This window comes from Diceros bicornis, chromosome 12 (assembly GCF_020826845.1).
Source record: "Diceros bicornis minor isolate mBicDic1 chromosome 12, mDicBic1.mat.cur, whole genome shotgun sequence".
NCBI classification, from domain to species: domain Eukaryota; kingdom Metazoa; phylum Chordata; class Mammalia; order Perissodactyla; family Rhinocerotidae; genus Diceros; species Diceros bicornis.
Window position 1 is genome coordinate 14,884,548 of NC_080751.1, and position 21,381 is coordinate 14,905,928.

Here is a 21,381-nt window from a genome sequence, read left to right on the forward strand (position 1 = left end):
GGAAGATTATCTTTGCTTATCATTTAGTAGCGAAAATATTTTCTGAACTCTTAGAAGAAAGGGAAGTTCCTAAGTGAACTAAATATCTTACAATATCAGGGCCCACACCCCCAAGAAAAAAACTATTCCTCTGATGATAGTCGCTAAAACCCATCCCAGACAAAAAATAGTCTCCTTCTTACCATGCTAACCAAGCTCTCGACCTCTTTTGCACATTTCTGATTGTGAGATTGAGAAAAGGGAAGAGGAGAGACTGGATTCATTAATTTTCTGACCTTGAAATTGAGTACTCAGCATATGTGTAAGACACCCCCCACCTCAACCAACCATTTTTCATTATTGCAAGGGAAATATTAGAGTTCTTTTTAGAGGTGCAAATTACAGATGCCTAATTTTAGGGCTATTCAAAATAGCTGTGCTAGAATTGTTTTGACCTTTCTTGAATAGAGTTAAAAACTTAGAAATGTGGCTAAATAATATGGGTTAACCCTCATATTTTGCATAAGACACAAGCTAGCAATCAGTTTTGGATTTTTTTGAGTTATATTTCAGTAGGCTTAAAGTCAATCGCAAAAATGTTAAGTTTGTAAGGGTGTCTAATGGCTAAGTTTGCAAGCTATTTCAAACGTTATAAATAAGTAATAGAATAACCCGAATAATCTTCGGGAAGGCAGAGTTGGCCTTCGAAGCTGCACAGCCAGAAACAATGTCCAGACCATGCCTTGGGCCTTCCCTAGCAAATACCGTGTTGTCGGCTAGGTGTGGATGCTACAGCCTGCACTGTTGGCTGCTACTAGATGTCGGTCTCTACCTCAGCTCCTCCCAAAAGCTAGATGCATCTGCCCTGACCAAAAGAAGGGGTTTTACCTAGCACTTGCTTCCTTTTGTGTGTCTTCCTAATCAAAAACTCACACGGGTGCCTCTGACTGGCAGATCCTAGGTCACATACCTCTGTCCTAGCTGAAAGAGAAGCTGGAGAAAAGTGTCTGGATTTTGCCTGGGGGTTCAGAGCTCATAGCAAAATTGTTTCAAAGATGCTGGATGGTCCAAAAGCTTGGACTGGCTGCTGCTCTGTGAGCTTTTTTTCCTGTTCTGTGAAAAGATAAGGGTTTTTCACCAGAATGTGTCTAAGCACTCTGTTGAGCTCAGCTGCCATTTTTTTTTTTTTTTTTTGGTAGCAGATTTGCTAAGTGAAGGAAGTAGATTATTGATTCAGATTCTGGCCAAGTTCCTTATTTTGTGGCTGACCAGCACTTTGACTATCACTTCCTTAGAGGAACCTAAGGACTCTTTAGGAGAGTGCTTTAGCACGTTGTCCCGTTTAATCCTTGTAGCAACTTGGGGAGGGGGTGGCAATTTAGAAGTATGTTAGGAATTTTTCAGTGGTTTCCAGACAGTGTCACAGAACCTCAGACTTCAGATAGCTCGTTCATAGCAAAGTTAAGTCTCTGCTTCTCTGGGTTGTATTTGTAAAAATTCTGTGTGCTCAACAGTGCTAGGAGGCTCTAGAAAATAAAATGACTGCAATTAAAAATCACCCCAATGAGGTCAAAAAGGAAATGCATCCAAAGAGATCCTACCTAAGGAGTTTCCTGCAGTAGCTCAGATGGAAAGATTATAAGTGTGAAAGCTGGGAGTAAGCAAGGACCAATAAAGTGAAGGTAAGAGAATGTCAAGTTAAAGCAAAGAAGTAAAATGCCGAAGGGATTGGGACTAAAGGCATTACACTTTTAATCATAACAAAGTAAAACTGTTTTTACTTTGTTTCTATCATAAAAAAATTATACTCAAACTGTTAAATTGAAGCTAATTTGGAAGCCCAAGATTGGTGAGATTGTTCTGCAAATCCTTTTCTAAAAAGCTTCAGAGTCACACTGTGGAACTAGAATTGCAAAACCACTGTCAGTTCTGTTCAGTAATCACAGTACATGCACTTTTTGTCCCATGCCATGCTGGGCCGTTGACATAGATGATTAAAGCTAGATCCTGTCATGGAGCTTGCAGACCAGTGGTAAAAACAGACACATACATAGATTGCAAGTTCTAAAGGGCCATCCATCCCGTAAAAGTTATGCACGAGCTGTGGGCCCTTAGTATACTGTGGGGCAGTCAGAGGTGGCTCCCTGGAGAAGACAAGGCTTGAACTGGCTTAAAATATGAGTAACTGCATAACCATACTTGCAGCATACTTTGTACAGGGAGGTACAAGCAGTGAAGGGTGGATTTCAGTTGGACAGGTAGGTAGGGGTTAGATCCTATGAAAGAAGATGGGTTTTTGCCTGTAGGTGATGGGGAGTCTGAAGGAATTTAAATAAGCAAATAATGGACAGGTTTTCATTTCAGATGGCTCTGACAGCAGTGTGGAAACTGAGGGTAAGGGGAGGATACTAGGGCAGAGTGACAGTCCAAAATAGCAGATAATGTGAGCAATCATTAAATTATAGGGAAGAGGAAAATAGGAGATAAGCAAAGTACTGATTTTTCAAAAAAGGAAGGAAGGAAGAATTCTGCAAATACAAATCAGTGAGTTTAAGTCTGTTAGTTATAAGTGACAAACCCAGCTAAAATGACTTCAGTGCTCATTTGGTTGCTGCTTGTTTCCAGTTGCACAACTGTCAAACATCCATCCCCTCGCAGCCCTGCTTTCTGTGGCTGTTTCGTTTATAAAGTGGCGGTGCCCACATGATTGCAAAGATGGCCACCAGCAGTAGGCTTTCTACCATTTTAGCAGTCTATTTGCAAATGATCATTTCTTTTCCTTAGTTCCAGAAAGTCCCTGGACCCACTCTCACTGGTCTGGCTGAGATCCTGTGCCCAACCATAAGCCAATCCCTTTGATTGGTGAGACTTGGGTCATGTGACTACTCCTAGAGCTGGGGATGGGTCTCCCTCATCTGAACCCTGTGGTTTGAGTAGCAAAGGGCCTGTCAGTACTACACTGCTGGAAAAAATATTTTGGGCAGTTAATTGCATCAGTGAAGAGAAATTAAAAGTTGGCAAATTATCCCTAATCACACCAACCATAATTTTTAAGCAATCAGGCGAAAAATGTGAGAGGGGCTATTACACTAATCCAAAGAAAAAATTACGAGGGCCAAACATAGGAGTCACTCAATACTGGAATGAATGAGCACATTTTTAGCTGATCACTTTAAAGAACAACTGTAGGTCTGTCCTACCATCCAAGTGCAAGGTTGAACATACTGATCGCAGAGGCCAGAATGCAGTAGCAAAAGGAGCTGGTAGGTCCTGCCCGGTATACCAGACCACATGCTGCAAACAAATACAGCTAAGAGAGGGCAAGGGTTTGGCTGGATTTTGGCCTTGACATCTGTCTGAAGTTCCCCAGAGGTAGGGCAGGTTTGCTGACAATCTTACCCATCCCTCATGGTGTCAGCTTCCACTGCATTCTCAGGGTTCCTCGGTCTGTGGCTCCAGCCTACGACTCTGCTGGGCCGTGTCCTGCAGGCACCTTAAATTCAGGCAAATCCAAAGCTGACTTTGTCGGCCCCGTTCAGCCCAACCTCCCCCCTCCCATTTCACTGTCCAAGCCAGAAACTTGGGAGTCCCTCGTTCCATTCACCTCCCAGGAGTCTCACTCCACTCTTCCTGTCCCTGCTGTCGCGCCTCTAGGTCAGGCCACAAGTCTCACCAGGACCTTTGCAGTAGCCTCGGAACTTCTGTCCTCTGCTCCGATTTCAGCAGTCCCTGCTCCCCGCAGGAGCCAGACTGATCGTTCTAAAAGGCAAACCTGAAAACGACTTCCCTGCTTGAAATTCTTCCCCGGCCCCCTTCTGGAGGGAGAACTCCCACACTCCTCAGTTTGGAACCACGAGGTTGCCAGTGGTGGGAAGTGGGAATGGAGAAGTTTCACCTAGGGCACGAGGGGCATCGGGATAAGGGAAAGTCAGCATGGAGGGCAGAGACCCTCTGATGTGTTTCAGGCTGAGGAGGAAGGACCTGCTCGTGGAACGAGGCCGGGGAAGGCTGGAGCAGCGCGGCGCGAGCGAGCGCGGAGGACGCGACGCTGAGCTGACGGTGCGGCAGCCTCCGGGGTGGCGCGGCCCCGGGCGCCGACAGGGCCGGGGCTGGGCGGGGCCGGGCGGCTCGCGGCCTCCGGGCGGCAGGGGGCGGCCTCGCCCACGGCGGCGACTCTCGGTCCTGGGCTCCTTGCCTTTCGGGCGACACGGCGACCTGGGGCGGCGGGCCGCGTCGGCCGGGCATGGCGGCGTGGAGCCCGGCCGCGGCAGCGCCTCTGCTCCGCGGGATCCGCGGGGTGAGAGCGGGCGGGGGCCGGGCTGGTCTCCCGGGGCGGGAGCTGCGGAGGGGCCGCGGGGCCGGCTGCTGCCGGGGCTCGAAGACCGGCTCCCCGAGGGCTCCGCGCGGGGCCTGGGGGCCTCCCCTTCCTTTCTTTCATTCATTCATTGATTCGTCCATTCAGTGGGCCCCGGCAACCGGCTTTCGGAGAAATGTCAGGCCCCGGAGCGCGCTGTGGGGAGCTTCCGAGCCGGGTGGAGGTTGGGGCGAGGGGAACAGACACATGAACAGTCGTAGTACAGCGGGCACGGAAAAGCAACGTTGGTTTTCTTAGCCGCAGCCATAGGAGTCATAGCCCGGAGTCACGGCGTGGGTGCCACGCCGAGGACTGCGGAAGGTCAGGGCTCTGGAAACGTCCGCCCTGCCTCTATGACCTTGACCCTCCCCAAATCCCGCACACCCAGAGTAGAAGCCCAGCAGAGGGCACTCACCACGCGCTCTCCTAATTTTCTCTCCCTCTTTCTGGTTTCATCCTTTGCCTCACTTCATCCACTTTTACTTTCCTCTCACATTCTTCCGTCTCTCCTGCTGGTCTCGGACCTGCCTCCCTTGAGCAGTTCTACTGGTGACTTTCAGCGTGGAGGGTGGGTATCTGGGGATTTTGTCAGTAGATTGCTGGTTTAAGGGCCGCTGCCCACAGATCTGCTGAGATAAAAGGAAGCCTTCTCCCAAGGAATCTGCAGGGCTATCCACCCTCACCCTTTAGTGATGACCACTTCTGCCTGCCTCCTGGTTACCCTCTGCCTTTGTCCCCCAAAGCACTGTCCTCAGAAGAGGCTCCACCCCACCCCCACCCCCACCCCCGAGTCTTACCCAGGCCCACAACATCAAGTTTCTGTCCCTCTACACAGTACTCAGGCAGGCTAAGTTCAGATCTTTCTCCTGACCTGCATTTCAGCTGCCTGCCAGAATCGAGATGTCTTTGCAGGTGCCCAGTAGGCATGCCCTGAATCATTTCTTCCCCTGCTCATTCATTCATTCATCCATCCATCCACCTGCCCTGGGCTCAGCTCTGGAGGGCTGCAGTAACAGGACAGACTCAGTCTTGGCCTTTGAGACTGGTTGGTGAAAGAGCAAGTGTACAAGTCGTTTTAAAGAAGGTGCTCTGAGATTCTGTGACATAAGACCCTGTTTTGGGCCGTCAAGAAAGGCCTGCGGATGGGCAGGACTGAGGGCGAAGGGATGGTACCTTCAGCACCAGCACTCGATGAACAGCTCTAGTGTTCTCCCCTCTCCCTCCAGCCAGGCCCCACACCTGGTGCTGCTCCCTTTGTAATGCCTCCTATCTGGGCATCTTTCCTGACTAGTTTCAAATGGCACTGTTTCCTGCACATAACTTTGGCACCAGGTTACTTTGTCTAATGAAGTCCAAAATCTTTAGCCTGATGTTCAAGGCCTGCCATGCTCTATTTTCACTCTCCCTTCTCAGCATGTGCTCAACCCAGTCAGGGGGTTGCCCACCTGGTTTTCTGCCCCTTCACCCCTAAGGATTGAGACACGTTCCCATCAGAAGCACTGGCTCCCTATGGTAGCCACTGGGGGAGGAGGGAGTGTTGTGGCTGGGTAAATAATCTAAAAATGTTCCTCTTGGTCATTTAACAGAATTCTGCTTCCTCTCCCCAGTGAGAATTAGTACATGCTGCAAAGGGTAGCTGGCTTATTGAGCAGTAGGTCACAAGGTCATATCCCACTGGAGAGAGTGTGGAATGTTAAGCAGGCCTAAAGGGTGGGTGGCATTTGGCTGCACCAGTGCTAGGTCAGGGGCACGCTGGCCTAGCAGGGCATGTCTGAGGCAGACTGCCCTACCTCTCCTGGCTCTGTTACTAACAGATCCAGCCTTGGGCACATTACTTAGTGCCTAAGTTTCCTCACCTGTAAAACTGTCATCATGATAGTGTCTCTCTCACAGCATCATCATGGGGAGTTAAACACCTATTGAATTAGGTTTGGGGCCTTGTCTCTAGAGGCAAAGTAAGTTATTTACACTCCACTCCCCAAAAAAGTTTATTCTGCATCCTGGGGTGCTTAAATGGACATGACGCTATGCAGCCCCTCTGACTTAGCCCATGGCCAAGCTGGTGAGGGCGGGGGGTGCTGCCTTGCAGGGGAATGGCTGGGGCGTGCACGGTAGCCCAGCCTGGCCTGGGGGCACATCATCTTGCTCTGCCATGACTCTTCTCTGTTCTGTGGCAGCTTCCTCTTCTCCACTGTGCCCAGCGGATGTTTGCCTCACAGACTGAGGGGGAGCGCAAAGTGACCCAAATTCTCAAAGCTAAATTTCCTCAAGCTACTGTGATCAAAGTCACCGACATTTCAGGTGAGGTTTTCTCTCGTCTTTCCCATGGAGTTTGGGAGCATTTTGCCCTCTAAGGGGCAGAGGGCAGGGGGGCTTAGCTGAGGGAACTTGCCTTCAGGGGCTTCTCAACATGTGTGGCTTTTGGACGGATGGAACTCGGCCTCTCCCACCTGAGGGGGTGGAGGTGGGGATGCCGAATCATTGGAGGGAAACTGTGTGTGGGGACTAGGCCCAGCTGGAAGGACTCATCATCAGCCTGGCCCAACTTGGATGAGGTCCCTCTCAGTCACCTCAGTGCTGAGGGCCACAGTCTTTAATTTGACTTCGAGAAAGGCCTTACTTTAACTTCCCCACATTCTTCTGACATCCTGGGATGTTAGAGCTGGAGCCAACCCCCAGAGACTTTGTCCTTTTGAGGAAAGTAACTGCCTCGGTTTTCCCACAAGGAGATGAGCCCAAATTGGCCAAAGAACCTGCCCCGCCCCTCACAGGGAGGAGGCAGCAGAACCAGAATCAGAACCAGGACCCAGGGCAGACTGTCCTGAGCCCAGTCACCAGCCCCAGCCAGGCCCTGATGGCCGCTGGCACCTCAGAAGTTCAGGCTGGCTGTGTGTTAGGAGCAGGAATCAACTTTGGCACCCAGGACGGGGAAGAGAGGGCCTTTCTCCAGACACACGTGGAACAGCTGGCCATGGGCAGCAAGATAGGCGTTGACCTGAATCTTCCCACACCCAGGTGCAGTCTTTGCATCTCTGCATTGCTGTGATGGCTCACTGGCTTCTCTGAGAACATAACATTTACAAGGATTGGGAGAAAGTTTAGAAAGTAGTTTTTGTTCTGGAAACTATAGAAAATTAATCAATCTAAAGATCCATTGGAATGATAGGTTGAGTGGGCGCTCTGCGAAGGTCCCAGGGCAATGCTGAGGCCTTGATGACACCAGTCCTGCTCCTGCCCCAGGCCCAGGTAGGGTAGAGCTAGAACTTGACCTTGATTCTGGTTCTGCCCAGAGCTGGACAGAGGGCCTAAAGGGAATCAAGGCCGGGAACTCTGGTTTAACCAAAGCTTGGACTCCTAGAGCACATCAGAGAAGCACAGCCAAGCCTATTGTGTAAATTGCAATTCTCATACAGTGGCCTGGTGTTAACAGCACAGGGAACATTTTCTTTCTTGCCTACCTTGTTTCATGCTAGAGCAGCATGTTTTATCATCAGTCATCAGCCAGAGACAAAGCTTGGGCAGGGAGTGGATGGGTCCACACAAGCTCTGCCTCGAGAGCTTCACCAGAAAGCGATTCCCTCCCTGCGGAAGCCCAGGATGGTCCGCTCAGTGCTGCTTGTAGAGTAAGAGGTGCTGGAGAGAGCCGCTGCAGCTCCATGACCAGCATGTCTGCAGTGTTTATTGTAATGCTGTCTCCCTGTCTCTCTCACACTTCCTCGTTCCTTTTCTTTTGGATATTTACATACGGTTTTCAACTCAAATTTTAGTGTATTTTTGCACTTTTAAAAATACCAATTGCTGGTCCTTTGGAAGGTGGGACACTGATATTCAGTCCCTCCCACCCTCTTCCATGGCATTTGTTGGCTTAATAAAAGGAAATACAAGGGAAACCTACATCTCCTGGGTTTTCCATGCTTCCTGCCTTATCTCCCCTTCCCCACAAGTAATCATCCTTGGGAGTGCAGCTGCCTTGCAAAAGGAAGAGCACATTTTGGATGTAGGCAGCCTGCTGGAGGCAGATGGGGTCAAATTGTAAGCCATGATCTTTTTCTAACAATCTAGCAACTTTCTGTTGAATAATAATATTCAGACTGTCTTTGGATCGTGTGGTACTTCAAGGACATTCGGGACTGTGGCTGCTGTAACTGAATCATTGAAACTTCCAAATCGTGTTTATTTCAGGAGGCTGTGGGGCAATGTATGAAATCCAAATCGAGTCAGAAGAATTTAAGGAGAAGAGAACTGTCCAGCAGCACAGGATGGTGAATCAGGTCAGTAGTAGCGACTGCGCTCCTTTGCCACTGGTCTCCAGCATCCGAAAGGGCCTGCCGAGTGGGGATGGTATTTTACCATCTAGGAAAGAATAATGCAATACCACAGTCACGCGAACAGGGCTCAGGACCTGAGAAAACTGTAATCTGGGACTATCTGGAATCAAATTGTGGGCAAATGTGAATTTTCTTCAAAATTGAAAACAAGTCAACCAATAGTTATTTTGCATTTCTTTAAATAATTCTACCAATGTTTAGTGTTATTGGTACATAGTGAATAGTGTTTGTAAACATAGGAATACTAAAGATACATGTTTTTGTAGAGTCGAAGATTTTTTTTAGCCTCTCTTTAGGACTTCTTTATTGATAGGTAAATTGAGGCACAACCTGACTGAGAATTGTTCCAGCTGCCCCAGACCCAGTGACAGGACATTAGGAGTCTAAAACATCAGATTTAACCAGAATGAGGCCCAGTTTATTCATTATCCATGCTCATTTTACTTGGAATTTACTCATTTTATTGGAAATTATACCAGCCTTTAACCCTTGGGTCTGTGTCTATAACGTTGCTCCCTTCAGCAGGTGTGTTTGACATCATTCTGGAATGTCTTGCACATTGTGAACTAGTTTAACTTTTGTAAAGCACAGCTCTGGTCATGAGAGTTCCTCTGTGGCCCCTCTGACGTTCAAGTTCAGTCCCAGACTACTATTCCAGGCCTTTTCCCACCCCTCTCCTTATGCACCCTCCCTCTGGCCCCTTCCCATGGGTCTCTCTGTGCATCTGGACTTTTGTCCATATTGGACCTCCTGCCTGGGTTCTCCTCCGCCCCTACTCCACCCAGCTCAAATGCTGCCTCTACCTGCCTGGCAGGGAATGAATACCCTCCACCCTCTGACTCCAGCGTTTTCTGCCGTGGGTCCTGGATACTTACGTCCCCGCCATCTGTCCTTTAGCCCTGTCAGCTCTTTGTGGGCTGGTTCCCTTCTGGGTCCATCTTTGGATTCCTCATGGAGCCAGCCCTTCACGTGGAGGTGGGCAGCTACCGCCCTGAGGCATGCTGGTGTGTCAGCCTGGGCGGTTTGGGGTGGAACAGCAACCATGTCACTCCTCCAGAGCTCTTCCAGCCCCACATGGTCTCAGGAATCGGAGCCAAGGTAGAAGACTAGACAGGGAAGACCTGACTGGCCCAGATCATCCCCAACCAGTGGGACTTTGGGTTTTGTTCCCAAAACTACTCAGGTCGCCTAGTGCAACTGGACTTCCAGGGGTGCTGTTAATTTGAGCACATCCCCTGGCCTGAAGCCACAGTTACAAGTGGTAAAAGATGTAGGTTCTGGAGTCCGACTGCCGACATTTCAAATCCAGCCTCTCTACTTTCTAGCTGTGTGACCTGAGCAAGTTAACTCAACCTCCCTGTGCCTCAATTTCCTAGTCTGTTACTGGGGAGAGTGACAGGACTTGCCTCATAGAGCTGTTTTGAGGCTAAGTGACAAAGTACACGTGGAGCACTGAGAGCAGTGCTTGACACAGAGTAGGCCCTCAGGAAATGTCAGCTGCCATCACCATCACCATCGTCATCTACAACACCGGGAGCAACCTGCACCAAGTCCAGAGGGGAGGGCAGCGATTCCCTCAGTTTGGGGGATGTCACCTGCATCCTTGGGGGTTCAGGGTTTCCTCTTGGCCCCCTACAGAGTGTGTACTTCCCCGGCACCGTCCTAGCAGGAGAGCCCTGCTCACTTGTCTGTTGTCGCCCTAGAGAGCCAAGCCCATGCAGGTGGTCCGGGTCTGTCTTATGCACTACCACGTCGCCCACACCTAACAAAGGGCCTGGCACCTGAAGGAGCTCAGCCAGTGTTTGTGGAGTCTGTAGAGCGTACGCGGAGCTGGCCTGGGCCTGGTTACTGGCTCACAGAGAAATGAAATGTTCGGTGCCTGACAGGAGTTCCCTTTCAGAGAATTCCTGTCCTGGCTTTGGTGCACTTTAACCTGCAGCAGCTACAGCCCAGTCACCACCGCAGCCACCTTGCCCAGCCGAGCACTGCTTTGGTGGAGGAGGGGACGCAGGTCACAGGCAGGCGCCCACAGCCGCCGGAGCAGGTTGGCAGGAAAGGAAGGGCAATCCCAGCCTGGCCTTCAGCTTGAGCACAGGCCCTCGTCAGCCACAGCAAGCTGTTGGGCTGTCATGCGTGTCTCAGGGCACGATGTGGTCACGGGCACTTCAGGTGATTATGTTTGTGGGTGTTGGCTGGGATAGAGACATGTGGGAGGAGTGAAACAAAACGTCTTTAAGAACAAGCCTGTCCAGGGGCCGGCCCCGTGGCATAGCGGTTAAGTGCGTGCACTCCGCTGCTGGCGGCCTGGGTTCAGATCCGGGGCGCGCACCAACACGCCGCTTGTCTGGCCGTGCTGTGGCCGCGTTCCATATAAAGTGGAGGAGGATGGGCACAGACAGTCTTCCTCAGCAAAAGGAGGGGGATTGGCATGGATGTTAGCTCAGGGCTGATCTTCCTCACAAAAAAAAGAACAAGTCTGTCGGCCTGTAGGGGTCTGAGCTGGACCTGGAGTTGGCTGTATGTCTTTCAAAGGTGTGGGAATCAAGGCTCTGACAGGCATTCCCGTAGGAGGAGGCAGAGCTGGAAGGGGAGTAGAGGAGAAGGTATCCCCAGCCCCATGGTTGCCGAGTAAGTGGTTTCTTCCAGAGTGAGTGACAGCGGGGGGCGAGGTGCCTGGTGGTCCTGGGCCGGGGTGAAACTTTCCTCCTTGATCTTGTTGAATCACCCTAGTGACCAAGACTGTCAGGCCCAAAAGGCCCTGAAAAGGCCCCCTGGCCCATCTGATGCTGGAAACTGCTTCTCATGAGACAGTCCCTGCCTGATTCCCCCGGGACGGGGCGCCCTGCCTTCACAGCTCACACCTGCTCTACCCTCAGGAGTGAACTCGCCGTTCCTCTGGGACCCTGCCGACTTGTGGCTCGGCCTCTCCCAGCTCCCATGGTTCAGCAGCCTTCTCTTCTGAAAGAGTCCCTGGCATTTGCTTTGGGCCAGGCCCCAGGGATGCCAGGATGACAGGTGTTCTTCTTCTCCCAGGACCCCTTCCCCCACCCATCCTATTCCCATCCTGGGGGGCAGCTATAGGGAGGAGAGTGAGCCTCAGTTCCCTTTTTTGTGTTGGACAGAGCTGGTTCCATCTTGGCTCTTGGCTTCCCAGTGGGATCTGAGCCTCAGTTTCCTCGTTGGCAAAGATCACCCGAGGGACTGACCACATGAGTCCAGCCTCGTGCCGGCACAGGGAAGGCATTTGCTACATAGCAGTTGCCCTCTCCCCTTCTCTGACCTCTTTCCTGTCTGCTGCCCATCACCCTCCCCTAAGGGTGCCTCTGCCCGTGTCTCCCCTGCTGAGAGCCCTTCAGTGGGCCCCCCCCACAGAGTCCAGTCCTACCTCCTAGCCTGGGATTTCCGATCCTCTGTGAGGTCTGCCTCCATCTTCCCCTACATATGCCTGACTCAAGACCAGGCTTTTCCTGGTAAATTGCGGCAGATTCCCAACTTTCCCTCACCGTGCTCTCCTGGGCCCAGTGCCCTGTCCCTCTCTGCCCGTTACACTCCCGGCTTTCCAGCTCCTGGGCTGCCTCCTCCATGGACAGCCAGTGCACACAAACGCTCCCTCCTGTGCACACCCACAGCAGTCCCGAGCTGGCTTGTATTCCTGCAGCGCCCATCACTCTCTGCGCTGAGTCCATTTTTTGTGGACTTGTGTTACTCTCCTACCTCTCTCATCATTTTCCCATGCCTTTTTCATCTGTGTCCCCAGCGCCCAGCATAATGCTGTGGGCATAGCAGGTGCTGAAAAATGTTTGCCCAAGCTACACCTTATAAACTGTGGGACTATGGCCAAGTCACTTCCCTACCAAGCCTTAGTTTCCTCAACTATAAAGTGACCTAGGTGATGCCTAAGGCCCTCTGTAGCTGTAAGATACAGTGACGTGTGTTGAGGAGCCCTCAGAGGGCTGCAAGAGAGCCGGGAGAAGGCATTGGGAAGGGTAAGTGTGCAGGGCATGAGGGGTCAGGGCCTCTCACTGTGAAGGTGTGGCTGGGGCCTCACCTAGCTATGGAGGCTTTACGGAGGGGAGGCTGGTTGTGGCCCAGGGACAGCCTCTAGGGAGCATTCCAGACCTGCAGGAAGCAGAGAGCATGTGGCCCAGGGGGCTGTGCACCCTTCCCCCAGCAATGACATGAGGCCTTTTCCAGAGGCGCTTCTGCTTGTCTGCAGAGTTGAGGGGGCTTGTCTGTGAATATGGAGATGGTAGGGCAGCTCATTGGCTCCCAACACACAGCAGCTCTGGCATCAGGGCTGGACAGGAAACTGAGGGAACCCAGGAGCGGCCAGGACATCAGGATACCTGGGTTCAGGTCCTGATTCTGCTCCTCACTTGCTTGCTGACTTCAGACAAGGGATAAGCTCTGTTTCTGTTTTATCGAATAAGGAGATAGGACGAGATTGTTCCTAAGGATCCTTCTGACTCTGTAAACCTGACTGCATGTGTTAGGATTCTTTTTGTTGTAAGTGACAGAGACCAAGCTAAAACTAGCATCAGCAAACAAAGGGCCCATGTAATGAAATTATCTGGTTTCTGGCAGATTTAGATTCAAGGTCTTAAACAAATTCATCTGCTTGCTGTCTTTCATATTCTCTCTCTCTGAGCTTTCGGCTTCTCTCTGTGTGTTGGCTTCATTTTCTCCTACTGGAGATGGGCTTTCTCTTTTGGTGGGGATCATGGCCCCCAACCACCTCTAACTGCCAGTATTCCAGTAGTGACCCAAGAGACAAGGCTCCACACTGAAAAATTCCAGGGGAGATTCTGATTGGCCCAGTTTGGGTCACATGCCACCCCTGGACCAATCAGGCTAGGGCAGGGGCACATAGCTACCTCAATACCAGGCCAGTTGGTAGTCCCTCTAGAAGTGTGCGATTAAAGTGGAAAGGAGCTGTTCCCCGGGAGAAGGGAGATTGCTGGACAGGCTGGAGAAGAAACGTGCACCCCACTATGATGGCCAGGCTCAGGCCTCAAATAAAAGGACTTGGACACCTCCTCAGCACTGATGATAAACTCCAGTGGGCCCAGCCTCCGTCAGGTCCTGCAGCTGTTCTCCCAGCACTGCAGGGAAGTAATCAATATCGATTGGACTGTGGCTCGTTCAGATTTGTGCCCTGACACTGTTTGTAGCCTTAAACAAGTCTCATAATTACTTTATGGCTTTACTTCCTGATCTAAAGTAAAATTGGGAATTTGTGCTAATTGGTGTGGTTTTAAAGAACAATTATTCATTGCTCAAAATAACAAAACACAGGAAACAGCCTAAAACTTCATCGTTGGGGAACAGGCTGAAAAGTTATGATACATCCATATAATGGAAAACTATGCTGATGCCAACAAGAACGAGGGCGCTCTTCATGCCTGATGTGGAAAGCTCTCGGATGGTGAAGGGGAAAAGCAAAGTGTAGAACAATGTGGTTGAAATGCTAACATTGGCGTTTTAAAAATGCATATTAGCTTGAATATGCATTTTTAAATCCTTGCAAAGACACACAAGAAACTAACCACAGTTCTCTATTGGGAGGTGAAGGTGGAAACTGAGGGATGGAGGACAGGTGTGGGAGGGAGATGTCACTGTATGCCTTTTGATTTTTGAGCCAGGTTAGATACTGATTCAAAAAATAAAAAATTGTTTTCCAAAAACATGAAAAATTGCTTAAAGAAAGCATGTGCAAAGCCTCCTACAGATACAGACTGTATAAAAATACTCTCATTGAGACTTATGTAATCAATGTCAAATACAAAATAAGTGATGATGCTCTTTTACTTGCTTAGGCACTAAAAGAAGAAATCAAAGGAATGCACGGATTGCGGATATTTACCTCCATCCCCAAACACTGACCACGCCCTGGCTGCATAGATGCTGCTGCTTAAAACCTTGGATGAACTTGACCATTCTTTCCTAGGCGTTTGCCAAAAAAGTTATCTATTTTGTTCATAGACATTTCCATATTATAATTATAGAAGAATATGTTATCTATTTAGATGTTAATTAAAGGCAACAGACAGCTGAAGCTTTTACAGAGTCGTTAATCATGCTTCTAGTTCCTTTGTTTCAGAAGCAATGTCCTTTTGTCCAGAGTGGTCTCATCTTTGGACAGTTCTGTCCTGCTGCAACAGAGGCAGAATGGAGTGCCAGCTACTTTTGTCCTGTTAAGTGACTTTCTTGTTTCTCCTCCCTGAAACTGCTCAGGCCCCTGAATCTTACCAAAAAGAAAAGAAAAGATCCTTTAGTTTTACTGTCTCCTAAGTTTACCACTCTCTTTCTCTTCCCCTCCACAAGAAAGATCTTGGATGCTCAGTTTCTGACTCCCTGGAGTGGACTCTAAGGATTTGGGGCTGCCTGGATCAGGATCTTTTTCCTATGTTTGAAGAGTCCTCCCCTACCCTTTGCATCTTGGTGGGAGGTGGGCTCCACCTCACCCGTCAGAAGCTGAAAAGGCTTGCTTTCCTAGCTCCCCTGCAAATAACGGACAAGCCAATCTAGACTCAGCCAGACAGGTCTGCCCTGCACTTTGAATTGGGAGCAAGTGACGCCAAGAAGCAGGGGCAGTGGTGCATCCATTCTGGCAGCAGTGGCAGCAGTGTCCAGTGTTCTGGGTGGTGGCGGTGGCAGAGTTGGTGTTACAAGCTGCTGTCTCTGGAGTCCATGGCAGTGGTCCCAGTGTCTGGGTCTGCAGGGTAATTTGCTCTGGCTCAGAGCTTCCTATTCCTGCCCATTTTCAGAAGCTGGTTCACCAGTGTTTCCCAAAATTCTGTCATTGCCTTCATATCCTTTCACAAAATTCTTCTCTGCTCACATCAGCCTGGTCAGTGTCTGTTGCTTGCAACCCAGAGCCCTGCTGGGTTCACCTGCCCACCCCTCACAGTGGCTCCTGCCCTCCTGCCCCCACTCCCTCCTGGACAGCTTTCTGAGAGATCCACTGCTGCTCTCAGTCCTCAGCATCCCAGTCACTGGTGACGGCAGCTTGACCATCCACTCTTTCCTCAAACTCCTCCTTTGTCTTGCATGTAACTGACCACCAGGGAAATCAGTGGTCACTGTCGGTTCTGAAGGCCCCTCCTACCTTCCTAGGAAATAAGAGTATGTAGGTAAAACAACCTTGGGCCCTAGACTTTTGGAGCAGCACAAGTTTTACATACTCTGTTCACATACTGTGTCCCCATTTTTTGGTTTAAAAATATTCTCTATCTCTACGGTGGGAGGGCAGGGCTTGGTGTCCTGCCAGGGCAGAACTGCCTTTTACGTGGAATAGAGTCACTCAATTGTGTCAGAGCTGAGAAGACAGGATAAAACGAACTCCTGAGGGCCTGAGACACCTCTGAAAGAGCTAGACACCCCGAGAGGCCAGCTTTTAGGTGATGTAGTGAGAAAACACCTAAGACTAGAGTCCCAGAAGCCAGAAGAAGGCAGTGGTCAGTGAGAACAGAGAGACCACAGAATTAGATGCATGTTGATTACTTGTGTGGAGCCTAATTTCGTTCTCTTGAGGGTGAACTGAACGTGGAGCCTAGTTGTCCTCTTGAGGGTGAACTGAACATAGTGATCTGCGTCTAAAGGACAGAATAAGGTGGAAGTGACAATGTGCAGCCTCAGAACTAGGTCATAGAAGGCACTGTGGCCTCCTCCTTGCTCTCTCTTGGATTCCTCTCTCTAGGGAAGGTAGCCACCATGTTGTGAGGACACTCAAGCAGCCTGTGGAGAGGCCCATGGGAGGAACTGAGGCTTCTTACCAGCAGGCAATGAAACAGGCCTGCCAAATGCCAGCAGAGAACTGAGCCTTCTGCCAAGCCAAGAGCCATGTGGGTGAGCCATCTTGGAAGTGGATCCTTCCAAGTCACAGTCACAGTCAAGCCTTCAGAAAACTGTAGCCCCAGCTGATGTTTTGACTGCAACCTAAGCCAGAACTATTCAGCTAAGCTACTCCCCAATTCCTGACCAAGAGAAACTGTGAGATAATAAATGTTTGTTGCTTTAAGCCACTAGGTTTTGGGGTAAATTTTTATGTAGCAATAGATAACTGATCACTTGAGCATTACTGGGAAGACACTGGGGCAGTTCACAGCCAAACTGCAGAAGAGATGGGTATAGCTAAATGTCACCAACGCCACCAGGTCTTCTCTGCATCTCCTGTCTGCCTCTCTCTGCAAATCAGCTTTATTATCTCTCACTCTGGATTGGTTTCCACCATAGAGCAGTGACTATACTGCCAGCAGCTCTTAATTTTTATATCTTAATGTCCAGGCCATGAGAAGGGCAGACTTTCCTTCCAAGTTCCAGTTCAAAGTATGCCAGGGAAGGCCTCTCATCAACCCCTCTTAAATCAGGAGCCACCCTGGACTAGGTGATCAGGAGTCATGTACGCCGCAGCCTCTCTCTGGACTCCGGTTTGGAGTGGAGGGAGGAACAGTTGCCAAAAGCAGTAGGGGTTCTTTTCTCTAAAGAAGAGGCTGGGACAAAACAGCTGTTCTCCACTGGAGGAAAAGGTGATGTGGCAGGCCTCCTAGGAGTCTGGGGTCACCAGAGAAAAGCAGACTCTTCCCTCTGCTTCACCCCACAGGACTCTTCAGGCCCAGTGAAATGTGTCAATCCTCCCACTTCCACGTGTCTGCTCCCAAATCTGGCAACAAGAACTTTTTAAAGTAGCTCACACAAACACCCTGCCCCCTGCCCCGCAGCAGCTCTTCCCCCAATTAAACGGAACGTTGGGAGAGGAGTCATAGGGTTTCTTTTTAGGTGGTTAAAAAAGAAGAAGAAATGGTTTAATCTTAGAGTTGCCAGAGTATAATATTGCGTCTGATACAGCCACTCCTAGCTTTTTGATTAAGTGCTACTTGTGGAAACTGCTGAATTAAGATGACACATTTTCTGAGCCAAGTGTCCTTTTAAGAATAGTGTAGAGTTTTCCAGGGGAAAATCCAAGGCGTCCTGATGTCGGCACTTGCTGACTGGGCAGGTCAATCTAAAGGACACTGCCTGGTCCACAGCCCTCCGTGGCCCATTTTGTTCCATAGGTTCTGTAGTGCCCCTCTTCCCCTGATTGGACCCGTCAACTAGCAGTCATGGGACAAGCTGGCCTGCAACATGGGAGGGAATCTGGGGCCACAAAGCCCCACCTAGACAGTCGCAGTGGCAAGAAGTCACCGGATCCAATTCACTTTCTTGGGAATCAAAACTGGAAAGGATGAGTAAATGACCCCAGGACAGCTCATGGCTGGTGGAAAGCTCTGGGCAAACATTCTGGGCATTCAAACCAGGAAATATGGAGGGAATTGATCAAGGAGAAGCAGAAGTTGAAACAAGCGCCTGGAGATGTCATGCTGGACATTGGCAAGTCTGAGATTAAGAGGAAGCTGATACTATAATAAGAGAGAGTGATTCTCAATCTGGCTGCAAATTAGAACTAGCTGGGGTATTTAAAAATGCCTATACGTGGGTCCCTCCCAGGTCTGAGGCCGGCTAGTGAGCAGTGGAGAGTGGACATATGGGAGACCAGGTAGTTGAGTTACAGGTAGGCTGGAAGTGAACCTCCTGGACTCCTTAGAGCCCCAGGAATCAGGACCCCCTCCACCTAGTCCTCCTATCCTGCTCCACACCTCTGGGAGGCCTGCCCTGCCCACTGCTTCTCTCCGGGCCAGCCCACCCCCTCTTCCCTCCAGGGAGCTGCTGCCTGTCGGTTTGCCTGCTCACCTCTATCCCCTACCCATCTTGGGGAGCTGCCCCCACGCCCCTAATTCCACAGGGTAAACGGCCGGCAGGAGAGCGCCAATGCAACCAGAGCCAGGCACAGGCCCCCGATCTGACCTGGGTGAATCCAGCCTGCAGGATCCAAGGGTAACTGAACCAGGCCTCTACCAGCTGCAACCATTTCCCCGGGAGCACCTGGAGCAGAGCCCGCCCACCCCACGCCCCCCAAGCCCCCACCCCAGGTCCGCACAGCCTTGAGCCCTGCTTCCAGCCACCGCCCACCGCAATCCTACCCTGCGCTTCCTCCAGACGACTCTAAGACGTCGCCATAAATCAGAAACCCTTGGCTTGAGTAGGCAGAGTTGGCCTTCTTAGTGCAGCCTAAAGAACCCCAAGCCACACTGCGCGCATCTTACAAGTCTCTACCGGGACCCGCTGGAGGGCGTCTCAACTCCTTGCCCACCAAGCCGACTTTTGACATCTTTTGTATTTGCATTTGCTCTGATAATGCTGGTAGAATTAATTCTATCGCTCGGCACCTCATTCCAGGGAATTGCTCTCATTTCTTAGGTTGTAATAAGATACCCAGTCACTGCGAATTTAAAAGAACATTTATGCAGGGCCTGCCTGGTAGTGCAAGCGGTTAAGAACGCCTGCTCTGCTGTGGCGGCCCAGGGTTCGCAGGTTCCGATCCTGGGCGCGCACCAACGCACTGCTTGTTAGGCCATGCTGTGGCAGACGTCCCATATAAAGTGGAGGAAGATGGGCATGGATGTTAGCCCAGGGCCAGTCTTCCTCAGCAAAAAGAGGAGGGTTGGCAGATGTTAGCTCAGAGCCGATCTTCCTCAAAAAAAAAAAAAGACCATTTATGCACTTTAATTTTTTTTGAGATAAATGTTTATTAGAGAGGCAGATAAGAGGGTACAGCTAAAAGATGCCAGACAAACAGATTGTTTTCTTTTAGAATTGGAATGAAAAGAAACAATCATGCTGACCTTTATTCAAACACAATTTATTCAGAACCCAAGGGCCTATAATGGTCTCATGTGTAGCATCCAGCAGGCCGCCAAACCATGAGTGTAAGAGCCTTGGCCTCCCCAGCAGTTATACAAACAAAAGGGCCATCTGGGAGCAGAATAACCAGTTAAACAAACGGATAAAAGTGTAAAAAGTTAAAACAACTGAAGTTCAAGTAATCACTTTAGCTTTTTTTAAAAAATGTTTTAAAAAGTTTTTATAACTATTTTTATAACAGTTTTATAACAGTTTTAGATTTACAGAAATATTGAGAAGATGGTACAGAGTTTCCCTTCTACCCCACACCCAGTATCCCCTATTTTAACAGCTTACACAAGAATGGTACATTTGTTACAATTATTGAACCAATACTGATACATTATTACACATTAAAGCCCACAGTTTATTCAGATTCCCTTAATTTTTCCCTAATGTCTTCCCCAGGTACCCCCTCCAAGACACCACGATACATTTAATTGTCGTGTCTCCTTAGGCTCCTCTTGGTCATCACAGTTTCTCAGAATTTCCTTGTTTTTGATGACCCTTTAGTTTTTAGATAGCAGTACATACAAATATTTTCCGTGGGGGAATTATAGATGTGTTTGACAGAAAGCAATTTGAAAAACAAAAACAAACCACAAAAGAAGTCACAATCCAGGTGACCAATTGAAAGTTACTCTAGTCTAAACATTTTGGCAAATTAATCGCATCTTAGACATGGCACCAAAAAAGCCCACCGGCATTATTAAGAATAAAACCACTGCCTTGAGCGATGGACATCAGGAAGTAGCTGCTTCCCCCAAACAGGATGGGTTTAAAGGAGGACATTGTCTGCAGAGAGGTTGGTGGAATAAACAAGGTCGGGGGGAGGGGCTTGTACACTCACGTTATTAACCCGGAAGTGTCTCTCTAAAATAAGATGGAAAACTTTATACACAAGCTGAAATTTTCCTTCTTTTCTTTAACAGAGACCTGCTGGAAGAAAACAAAGACTGCGTTGGGTGGAAATGGAAATTCCTGATGCTTTGGAAATTATTTCAGTACTGTTTCTAACCCTTCAGGCATTGACTAGAGGAACCGAAACTACAAAATGTCTTGTACTGTTTAGTCAATGTCCTGTCTTCATCTGTTCTCAGTGCTGAGGCATACAACTTAAAATAATGATCATAAATATATGCACACACCCACCCCCTTGCTTTATACAAACCAGTTGAGCTATTTTTTGAACCAAATTTGCACAACTCTAAAGAAAAAAAAAACTTCAAAGAACAGGATGTTTTTCAAGGCAGGCTTTTTAGAAGCTAAGGGTGACTTGCCCTATTTGGCTTTTTCAGGGTTTCCTTTGCTTTCTCCAGTAGTTAACAGTTTGGCATGGAGCTCATCATCTGATTTGGAAGGTCAGATTTTAATATCTGCAGTCTCCCATTCGTTTGGTTAAATGCCTAAAGCTGGTAATCTGCTGGTGCTGAAGTGGGGGGAGGTATTCATGGCTCATTAAAACACATCCTCATGGTTTAAGGGTCAGCTGATTTTCTACAATACTTAAAAAGGAGAACTGAAACAATTCCCCTGAAGAAGTCTGGATCAAGATAAGCAGCTTTACCAATATTGTGTCAGTAAAGGCATAATAATTCAAAAGAAATTTTAATTATAAAATTTTAAAAATTATGTAGTGGTAAGTCAGACTGTCATTAAATAAAGTCCACTCCATTTCACTTCGGTAGCCCTTGTAAAATATAAACTAACACACTGCTGGAACCTTGAAACATGGGCCATCCAGAAGAGCAAGGAGCGTGAGTCCCTCCTGCCATTTTCTGATCCTCTGATTTGAGCTTAAGAAATGAGCCTGTAATGTAGAGGCAAGAAGCTAACTTTCCTGTCTAAAAGTAGGAAGGATATGAATAAATATTTTCCTTTTTTCTTCCTTCCTTCCTTCCTTCCTCTTTCTTTTCTTTCTTTCTTTTTTTTTTTGGT

The 21,381-nt window shown here is 49.1% G+C and overlaps 1 protein-coding gene across 4 annotated transcripts; it reads left to right on the plus strand.

Annotated features, from left to right (window-relative positions):
- The first annotated feature begins 3,829 nt into the window (after positions 1-3,829).
- BOLA3 (bolA family member 3) lies at positions 3,830-21,335 on the plus strand. Of its 4 annotated transcripts, none has more exons than XM_058550921.1 (4): positions 3,830-4,038; positions 6,511-6,634; positions 8,516-8,604; positions 14,478-14,716. In XM_058550921.1, exons 1-4 carry the CDS (start codon positions 3,913-3,915, stop codon positions 14,541-14,543), a joined length of 405 nt encoding a protein of 134 aa, XP_058406904.1. In that variant the 5' UTR covers positions 3,830-3,912; the 3' UTR covers positions 14,544-14,716. The 4 variants fall into 4 exon arrangements, with proteins under 4 accessions (XP_058406904.1, XP_058406907.1, XP_058406903.1 ...); XM_058550920.1 differs by lacking the exons at positions 3,830-4,038; positions 14,478-14,716 and adding exons at positions 4,190-4,276; positions 20,376-21,335; XM_058550923.1 differs by lacking the exon at positions 3,830-4,038 and adding an exon at positions 4,191-4,276.
- The last annotated feature ends 46 nt before the right edge of the window (positions 21,336-21,381 follow it).